At 38.9% G+C, this 10,819-nt stretch overlaps 1 protein-coding gene across 1 annotated transcript; it reads right to left on the minus strand.

The window, feature by feature from the left end:
- Nucleotides 1-1,034: 1,034 nt before the first annotated feature.
- LOC137140333 (deoxynucleoside triphosphate triphosphohydrolase SAMHD1-like) lies at nt 1,035-9,279 on the minus strand. The gene is made up of 16 exons (XM_067528645.1): nt 8,981-9,279; nt 8,717-8,783; nt 8,079-8,151; nt 7,434-7,594; nt 7,144-7,259; nt 6,890-6,960; nt 5,715-5,873; nt 4,655-4,755; nt 4,444-4,552; nt 4,254-4,345; nt 4,035-4,150; nt 3,771-3,910; nt 3,271-3,366; nt 3,058-3,162; nt 2,751-2,888; nt 1,035-2,157 (listed from the first exon to the last, which is right to left on the minus strand). Exons 1-16 carry the CDS (start codon nt 9,159-9,161, stop codon nt 2,023-2,025), a joined length of 1,860 nt encoding a protein of 619 aa, XP_067384746.1. The 5' UTR covers nt 9,162-9,279; the 3' UTR covers nt 1,035-2,022.
- Between the last annotated feature and the right edge of the window lie 1,540 nt (nt 9,280-10,819).

The following is a 10,819-nucleotide window of genomic DNA, read 5'->3' on the forward strand; positions in this document are numbered from 1 at the left end:
AAAAAATGTATATATTTGTATGATTAAGAAGACATTTAAACAAAGTTCCTGCAGGTTTCCACAAGTAAAATTTAGACCTTTTTTTAGACCACTTTCAGTGCAATTTAAAGCTTATTTTATAGCAATGGGTACAAAATTAAAAAGCATGTGAAAATAAAATTTGTTGAATATGAACAAATTCACAGGTTTTGTTTTTTAAAGCTAGTAAAGTACATAATCTCACTGTGCTGTGGATACACTCAATTCCCTTAAGATTTTAGGTGGACATAGTAACATTAATAACCACTCGTGGAAGACTTGTTACTTTATATCACACAAACCACAAGAACTCAACCTACAGTGTTCCTCAGAAGAGGGAGTTTTGAGTTGCAAAATAATTGGTCTTCAACCTCCACCTACAACCTAGCCGTAATTGCAACAAATTGTATGGGACTGAAGTAAACTTTTTTTTTCATGTGTGCAATGGGTGTCATAATAATAAAAATAATAAACATTTTGTATAATGACCTGAGCCATATAATGCTGTCAGTCTGGTTTAGTTTGAAGTGATTCAGAAATGTTTTGTGCCAAGATTTGACCAGGTAAATAGAAAGCAGCAGAAAAGTGGTCTAAACCAATTATTTTGTTATTTTAAATGCATAGAACATCTAAAACAAATTTTCCACATTTAAAGTGAAACAATCCACCAGTCTGGAGTTTATGGTAAAATTATTAGAAACTGCATTTGCTGCCTTATCCTTATGTTTACAATACTTGGGTTTTCACATTACATGTGCTTTTAAAATCCAGTTCTCATTTTATACAAACTGATATTCTGAAAATTATTGTTAATCAGGCTCCATTCAAAGAATTGTTTTAAAATAGATTTTCAGGAGTGGGAAAAAACTATATCTGGTTGTGAGAAAACTACAATGCTGTTAGGAGACTTGATCAACACAGAAATATATCTGGAACATTTTTGTTTAGTCTAAGCTGAATGCATGATGCCAAGTGTTGAACAAGTTTACTTACATGAAGACAACTGAGACAAAGAGTTTGATTTTCAGACTTTATAGCCCCTTTCACGAGGAATACCTTGACAGGATTTAAAATCCTTTGGCAGGTTTCTCTCTACATTCATAAGGTTTTTTTTTTACACAACCAAAACAACCAGCTATGAGGTGAGTTTGATGAGGATCCTTTACATTTTGGTAAACATTTAACCCAAAATACCATTAAAATGTAGGACAGATTTCTAAGGTGAAGATAGCAATGGGCAAGTTGCACTAGTGCAAGAACAATAAATAAAATCACTACAAAACAGGCTCAACTAACATCTCTGAAAAATAAACACAATTTAAAAAGGTCAAATCAAACTTCCAAATATATCTTCAAATTAACAAATGCTCAGTTTAAATATACCTGGGACCTGAGTATACTTGATATACTTGACAGCATCACAGTAATTTTACAAAATGCAAAACTTATCTCAAAAGGTGACAAACACACTTCCCTGAAACACAGTTTGTATATGTTCAATTTCAGAGTAACACAAGTAGATGATAGTATTCATCTATTTGGACTGGCACTGCACAGTTGGGAAGGGGAGTGGGCTGTTAGGGGTTCAGTGTCTTGCCAAGAGACACTGAGACATATAGCCAGGACCGGGAATCAGACCACTGACCCTTTGGTCCGTGGACGTCTGCCTTACCAACTGAGCTACAGCGGCCACAAGTAGATGATAGTTTTCTGATTGTGTAAAACACTAAATTGGCTTAAAAATCTGACGTGTGCAGTTCTAAATGATGAAATAAAACCTTAATAAAAAGGATCAAACTTAAAACAAAGCTATGAGAATAAAGCGGTTTTTGTAAAACCCTGAGTAAGCCCTTCATTTTTAATGGAACCTCTTTAGAAACTTTCATATAATCTCTTTTGGATTTTGCTGTGCTCATCAACACACTCATCCCACAGAAAAATATAAATTTTCACTCAGTACCATCTACAACATCTGTAACAGAGTTTTTTTTGTACTTCTACCTTTTACTTAAAAAGCTTTGTTTTAGCCTTTTGTCCGTTTACTGCATAATTCTTTGTTCCTCTGTCACCATCTTCACCGTCATTGTTTGACCAGCTGGATTTCAGAGGGGTCAGTTCAGGTGCTATTATGTCTCCATCCTATGTGCGAATAAAAATGTAAAACCATGATGTTAGCAGGACAAGTACAGTGTGTACACGGCATCATTACTGCCCTGCAGAACAATGCAGTAATTCCTATTCCTAACTCAGCAAATGATCCTGGGGGATCCATCTTCAAACTTCTTTCCTGGAGCTAAAAGGATCCTCTGGGTCCTCCCTAATACAAAAACATGCACTTAAGTTACCCGGTGACTCTAATTTCCCCTGTATCTGTGTACGTCTCTCTGTTAGCCCGGAGATAAACTGGTGACCTGTCCAGAGCTTGCCTCAAATGCACTTCAGCCTGCCACCTTCTTCAATCGACTCAAACAGCTTCGGTAAGAGCTTTTTGGCTATCAGCTTTGATTTGTATGAATGCAAACCTACAGTGATTTCGATAGTTTCCTCCCACAGTCCAAAGACGTATATTAGGTTAATTGGTGACTTTAAATTGCTCGTAGGTGTGAGTGTCTCTCTGTGTTGGCCCTGAGATAGACTGGTGACCTGTCTGGGGTGGACCCTGCCTCTCACCTAACCAACCATGAACAGTTTAAGTGGTTACAGATAAAGGATAGATGGAATATAAGTATTACCTGAGGCTTTGAAAAGTTCATGTTTATGCACCACTGGACAAAGTGCTTCTTGGCAGCCTCTAGACTCTTCTCATCTGTCTTCTTGTAGTAGACCCTGATCAGCTGTTCAGCAAATTGCTCTGGTAGAAGTTTTGACACCTGACAGAAGTGACAGCACAGAGTTTAATTTGAGACATAAATATAGGACAAAGACAGTAGCAAACAGATTTAGTGCATTCAGAGGAAGACATGAGGCACATATTGTACATGCATTAAAATGTGTAGGTCGCTCACGCAATAAAACATTAGGATTCGCATCAGCTCTGACCTGGTTCTTGCGTATTTGGATGACTTTAGTTGGGTCATTCTTGCAGTAGAATCGTACACTGTTGATGGGGTTCTTTTCCTTCATTCCATAGTCCAAATCAATGACCTAAAAGAGGCACGAAGTAAGGCATTAGCTTATAAAATGAGATTTGAAAAATGTACAGTGAAAAGGAATTATCTGTTGTGGACCCTAAGGTAAATTGACTGAACTCACACTAACTACAAAGTCCTCTGACTGCAGAGTGATGTCTTGGGCACCACTCTGAGGGACTAAGTGAGCCAAATCAGCTTCCCAGCTTTCAATCATCTCCTAGAAAAAAAGAGATTTTTTTTTAGCAGTCACATTATATAACATTCAATTTTAGATTCTTAATCACAGTGATTTCATATGCTCATATAATACCGTACAAGTGTGTACAAATACAATAAAGATGACTTGTTACTTTTTTCTTTTCCCTAAATACAATGAAAATATCAAGTTGATTTGACTAGAAACGTCATTAGCTATATCAAAACAAATTTCTCAAATAAGCTGATAAAAAAATGGTAAATATTAACAAAGATTGTTACTGATATATCGTAAAAATAAGTTAAAATAATCCAGCTTCATACGTGACTCGCATGTATGATGCTTGTTAGCTGTGATTACAATAGATTAGTATTATTAAGGGTACTTGGCCATTACAAAAACAAACAACAAAAAAGGACACACACCTGGGTAACCTTCAATGGCGCTTCTGCCTGAGTTTGACCCAAACACTTGTAGAGGCGTCGACAGATGATGTTTCGTAGAATCTGCCTGGGTTCAGCCAGCTCCGGGGATGAGGAGTTCAGTATTTGCTCAAACACATGATCTGCAGGATAAAAAGAATGAGGTGAGGTAAAGCAAACACACACACACTTTACATATCAATCATCCCAGTCTCTTAATATTCCTCGAATATTTGCCTAACAGCACATACACAGGTTTCTACACACCTGTCAGCTTGGTGTAGGCCTCCATGTCATCTATAGCTGTGGAGAGAGTGAACATTTTCCCTTCCGAGCCTTCGATCTGGATGTACTTATCTGCTTTTAAGAAGGCCTCTGTAACCCTGGATAAGCATACCCAACGTATTATCAGTCTTTGGAGCATTTTGCTACATACCATGCAAGAGAATGAATCAAAAAACAACATTACAGTGACCAGGTACTTACATAGTTTCTATTATGTTGCCCACTTTGTGCTGGTAAGCTCTTCTGTGGAGACAGTTCCTTGTGTGGAACATGTCATACAGGTTTCCCACTTCCTGTTAAAGAATTGTTTGGATTTTGGATCATCTAGTTAAACTGCTGTTCAAACAGCAAGTGAAATCTGATCAAAAAGCACATGTAAAAAACTCTGCACCTTGTCTCTAGTGCAGATGTTCTTCTGCCCGTCCACATCAAACACCCTAGCAAACTTCATGTAGCGGCGATAGTCAAAGTTGTTCTGGATGCCCAGGTGGTAGCAGTCCCTAACAGAAAAGGCAGTGAAGAAATATGTAAAGACAGGAAAATGCAAAAATAAAACATTCAATTTGCAAAGTTAATTGACCTAACAAGTAATAAGGTCCCACCTGGCAAAGTAGTCCCATTTGTCCACATCAATCCCATTTCTTTTGTTTGCCACAATTTCATAGAGGAAGGACTTGTCTTCTGGTCGACCTTTATATGGCCACTGTGGGGATAGCAGACAACCAGGACATCACATTTCACTTTATTGGCCAAGATGTTCAAGTCTACAAGGGATTTGACTCCAGCTTCCAGTGGCTCTCAATGTTTCACAGGGTGTGAACACTTAAAAACTCACATAAAAATCACATACAAAATGTGAAACAATAATCTACAACAGATGGATTTTCCTTCACAGAAAATCCATCTTTCGAAGGCACTTTGAGTCACCCAGAGGCCACTAAATAGTAAGTAAATACCCCATAGCGTAAAAACGTCAGCCATATCATAGAAGGCTGTGCCCAGGTAACGCCCAGTCACAGCTGGGATTGACTACAGCACTTGTGTGAACCTTAACCTGATTTACACTATCATGTGTTGTTCTTTGTATTTGCTGGTGCTTGATTCTGATGTTTGAGTTAAATGACATGACTAATTAAAAACCAGTCATTCAGAAGAAGGAATGAGACTAAAAACTGACGATCTGCTCAGTGTTTGATAACTTTTCATTTCTGCCTCAGAACATAAGCCAAGTACTTCTTTTGTGACTCGTTTTGTTCTCCCTACCATCACCCCCTCTCTCATTGACTCAGTAGCTTGCTCAACCATTACCCATCAACTATCATTTACTCCAGCTTGTGCTGTAACTGGTTGTACAACAAACAGTTCACCCTTTACCCTCTAATATTGATGCTGTAGCTTCCTTTTTCCTTTCAAAGAAGCCTTAGACAAGTTGAGGCAGCATTAATGTCTGCGTTTGACCACTCAGCAATTGTCAGCCCTACAAAGCCAACAACTAAAGTTCCTGGGCTTCTTGAAAGTACCTTTTACCTCCCTGGAACTATCATACAGGAGCTAAAACATAGGATTCTTCAAAATGTTGTTGTTCCCCTGCAAAGTTCCTGTAGTAGTAACACTCCAATTGTTATTACAGAATGACTTCATACAATTAAAGAGACAAGGTACCTTCTTCCCTTGAACTGCATTCGTCTCCAGTGGTCCAGCAATTTGCTCCTTAATAAAGTCTAGGTCCTCTGGCAGCATGAGGCCATTCTGCTCCATCACTGGCTTCAGGTTGTTGTCATTAACCAGGTAGTCAAACATGGCTACAGATGCCTTCTCATGCTGCAACATAGACGGAGCCATTTTAATGATATGGAAATGTGGGCAGTCTAAATGTGTAACTGAAAGCACAGTGACTCATTACTTAAACAGAAAGGGTTTATCTTAGCTAAAGAGTTACAGGATACAAATGTGAATGCTTGTCGTATCATATGTTTACCACACAGCTGGTCTGTGGTCATAACTTCCATAATGACCGCGTGCTTATCACTCTGTACACTGCTATCTAAGCCCTTAGTTATCATACTCCAGTCATTAGCAGCTTTGTACAGCAGACATAGTTTATGTTGAGTATATCCAATAAAAAGCCTGTTTATTGTTGTGACTTCATGCCATTTGGTGGAAGAGCTTCCTTAGTGTAAAGTCATTAAACAATTATTAAATCAAAAGTAGGGTCCCTGTGCCCTCAGAGCCAAGGAGGCAATTTATTTTACTGGTATATTAACAACTACACCACACAGTATTTGTGTGCATCTATCAAACTCACAGGTGACTTCGGTGCAAAGAAAATAGCTAGGTTGCAGAGGACTATACTATGTAGTTAATAAAGGCAATCAAGCTTCAGCATTCTCTGTTCCAGTTGTCCCCAAAGCAGTCTGTTTTTCCAGACAGTATTTCTGAAACATCTGAGTCACACCATAACAATAGGTCTGTTTTTTTTCTATTTCAATGTTTTTATTCAAAGTTCCCTGGTCTCTGCAACTAAAGCCATTCAGCCATTATGCACCCTGGGGTTAGGATGTTGTAATTGTGGTTCAGTGGATGTTGGTAAATAGTTGGTAAATAATTATCAACAGTTTGAAGTTCAGCAAAAAAAAAGGTTTTGTTAGCTATTCAGAGTTATTGGCTAAACAACATGAGGATACTTGATTTTCCTACTGTTTGGCAAGTGGGTGCATGTTTGCATTATTCAGAGGAAATAAATACTATTACGACAAATGTGTAAAAGTACTTTTGTTTGGTCTCACTGGTGAACAAACAAGCACTCCCATGATGCAGCAAAGTGAAATGTTTCCTACCTTCCAGGTAAATCCCGGACGTGCTTTGGGAATGAACATTGCATCAAACATATGGGAAAATGGGCCGTGTCCTGGAAACGAGAGAAAACTTTAGAATTTCAATCATTGTTTTGTGTGTGTGTTTTTACATGCTTGTGTGATTGTGTACTAAGCTATAGATGTTCTGTTGCTATCGGGAAAATAAGAGATCATTTTACTCCCATTCTCTCTCTTATCTCCACACTGAGTAAAGAGGCAAGGACCAGAGTACTCACCCAGGTCATGGCAGAGCCCGGCAATCTGCACACACAGGATGTCTCTGTGAGAGATGAGGAGTTCTGGTTGCCTCTTATTCAGAGCTTGTACAAGTCGTCCTGCCAAGTGACCCACGCTGTACCAGCACACAATATGAAGGTGTCATTATGACCACTGAAACAGGTTTTTCTTGCTGTACTTGTTTGTCTTGTCAGTTTCTGGACTCAAATGGACTTTACTCTCAATGTGTAATATACAGCAAAGCAATGATAATCAAGTTACTAACAAGTGCATCTTTATGAAAACATACCCAATGGAGTGCTCAAAGCGATTGTGGGAGGCTCCGGGGAAAACAAAGTAGGTCCCTCCCAGCTGCTTGATGTAGCGCAGTCTCTGGAATTGAGGTGTGTCAATGATTTGGATGAGAAGCGGGTGCAGCTCTATGTGCCCGTGGATCGGATCATTAAACACCTAGAAGCAGACAAAACAAAAAAGTAATTTCTGTGTCTCTCACTACTTAGTATGGACTTATAGCTCAGATGTGCTGTGAGGGGCATGACCATAAATGTGGAACTCAAAAATAGAAAAAGGGAACCAGTCTATCAACCTCAAAACCTCATAGTTCAAGTTATAAGGCAGCAGAGTCCTACCCATTCTGTGTGGGTTGGGTTCTGTCAGCTTGATTAAGATCAAGGCATTGAAATTGCAATCATAATGACACCACTGAAGAAAAGCTTCCACCTCAATAAAGAGTCTCAGAGAGCCTCATGAAAAAAAGAAATCAGAACTGGGAAAAAGAAACAACAAGAACCTTCAGTAATTGATTTGACTTCCTGATCGTGACACACGTTCACATGTCCCTGCTGTTTCTCTTACAAAATTGTCTTGCTTCTTCTGTTTTTGTGTTTCCTATCTCTGCAGCCTTGAAAGTCTAGAAATGCTCTAGAGTTGTTACCTTGCTTGGCTGTGCTTCCATCTGCCACAGCTTCCTCAGGGTGTTTAAGATCTGCAGACGGTCACCAAGGTACCTAGACAGAGCAAAGTAGGAAAATGGAGGATGAAGGGTGTGAAAGAGCTGAAGAGGCAGAAAAGTAATGTGTGAAACATCAAAGTAAATAAGCTATGTGGCACTTGTGATCTTTCCTGTCCTAACACTGTTCCTGGTGTTACTGCTTCAGGTGTAGCTGACTTTGCTCATGTGAGCTCCTACCCACAAAATGGCTGATTAACCTCCAAGACACCAAGAAACCCAGACAGACTGTTCACATCACATCTATTTTTTTCCTTTCGGCTTATCCCATACGTTCAGGGACGCCCTATTTACAACAATAACAATGAAAGGTTTTCACACTACATTCTGACACAGTCCCTAAGATGGAGACCCTGTCTTAGCTTTGTAGAAGACATATTTATCATTTCTATCAGATGTTTTAAACTAAATTAAGGAAATGATGTAGCCTAGTGATGTGGGATAAACCGGTTACTTCTGGGACTCCTGGACGTTTGTTAAAGGACGGATTTGACTCACAAACTCACAAGGGTCAGGACATGTCTGAAATGTCTCATCTCTTTTTAACATGAGGACAAACTTACTTTATACCAATCTTCTCCAACTCAGTATGACCCAGATAGCACAGCCCGACACCTGAGATTTTCTGTCCTGGAAAACACAACAAAGATGAATGTATATACATATACTAATATTTTCGGGTCTCTACGGGCTTTTTGCTTTTTGGAAAACACAACAAACATGAATGCATATACATATAATAATATTTACGGGCTTTTTGCTTTAAGATCAAAATCAGATGAGACACAATTTGGTTATTTATTACTCTGTCAAAGTCGAAAACCAACCTCTAAATGTATCTTCCCATTTTCCAAGACCTTCTCTTCGTAGGTACTGACACGTTTCCTCCACACCCCATCGCATGTAGTTCAAGTCCGGCACTGAGACCACTGACACCTTCTTCTCCGGCGTCTTGAAGCTGTCACTGGGACCCAAAACCGCATCCAGTGGACGCTTCCGGCTCTCCATGCTGATTTTACAAACAGACGATAATTGGGATTTTTCACAAGAAAGACAGTGACGACAGTGTTTCACCAGCTCGACTCCCACAGCTGATCGGATTTCTGCAGAGAAGAGTCGGAGGAGAAAACACCCGGGGTTTTGTCTGTGCAACGGGAGAGTTAAGGTAAACCGAAACCCCACTACTTCCGCTTACAGTTTTCAAAATATTGGTCTAACAAAACTTTGACCGATACCTGGCTAATAGCTAAATAATAGTACTACTACAGTACTGCTACTACTAAAGGTAATTGAATTTTCGTGTACCATTAAAATCGTACTCATATTGGATTATCTGACCCACAAAAGCAGAAACAGTTTCCAGTAGATTACCCAATAATGATAACATTAAGGAAAATAAATACACAGAAGATAATAGATACATAATAATGACATTATCGATACAAGACACTTTTTTTAAAGACGAAGTACATGTTTCTCAAAAAGCCTTTTTTAAAATGTATGCATCTTCCATACTAAAGTAACCTCCTTTTGTTAGAACAATATAGAACAAAATACATTTAATTTTCTATTTACTGCAAAGAAAGGTACAAAGGTAAAATACTGCATTGTATGTTGGACCTTTTCCTTTTAGGCAGATTATATTTCACAGTTTTCTGTACCAAAATCTGTCTTAATTGAGCCACATTTAAAGTTTCGACTTATTGAATTTCAATTGTTCACTTCTCTTTGAACAACTGAAAAACACATTTTATCCCATCAAACTTAATATTACCTCTTTCATTTAGATAATATGCTTCCCCACATGGGGGGTACACAACTGTCCAGCAGTAAAGCAGTAATAATAAGAAATGTTAGCTCCTCTTTTACGGCATCATTAATATACACATGGATCAAAATTATAATACAACAATAGGTGCTTTCAGTTTTTTGAAAGTATATTTGATGCTAATTTCTTACTTTTTCTTATAATGTAGAAGTGTACACTGTGCTCTTTCTTCAAATACGGAGGCTCGTTAACATTTTATCAGTATACCTAACAGCTTTTCCGGTGTCATATTTGATATTGTAGGTAGCTTGACACAGATAGCTGCGCGGGGTGGAGCTAAATATAACCGAAACAAGCCAAAGTGCTGACACCATCTCCCGGACTGTTTCCAGGCATGGCCTTGTTTACCGGGCGGGGGTGGATCCTCCGTGAATTGTTTTTGCAGCTCTTTAGGCGCCTCCAAAAACATTTTACTCAGGCACCGGCACCCCGCTTTCCGCAACGTGACGTTTAGAGTGACGTAAGACGTACGTCTGCTTCCCTTCAAAGCGGGTTTACACAAGAAAAAGCGGTGGCGGGATATCTTCAGTATCACAATAGTGATTTCAATACTTCCAAAACTCTATTGTAAATAGATGTTGATGGATACTTCGGCGGATTTAGCTTTTCAAAATGTCAACAAATAGGCCGTAAACAGAGCCTCGCTTTAGGCTATTAAGCAAGATTCAATTTACAGCCGACAGTGCGTCTCTTCGTGTCCATGGCAACACGATACTTCCCGTTTCTTGTAGACGTTGGTCACATGAGTGAAGTCTGTAACGTTTAATGACACATTATGTCAATTCTGTGTCAAAAATGAAACACGGAAATTGATACTTAAGGTCACATTCATTAAGTC

Source organism: Channa argus, chromosome 13 (assembly GCF_033026475.1).
Source record: "Channa argus isolate prfri chromosome 13, Channa argus male v1.0, whole genome shotgun sequence".
In the NCBI taxonomy this organism is placed as follows: Eukaryota; Metazoa; Chordata; class Actinopteri; order Anabantiformes; family Channidae; genus Channa; species Channa argus.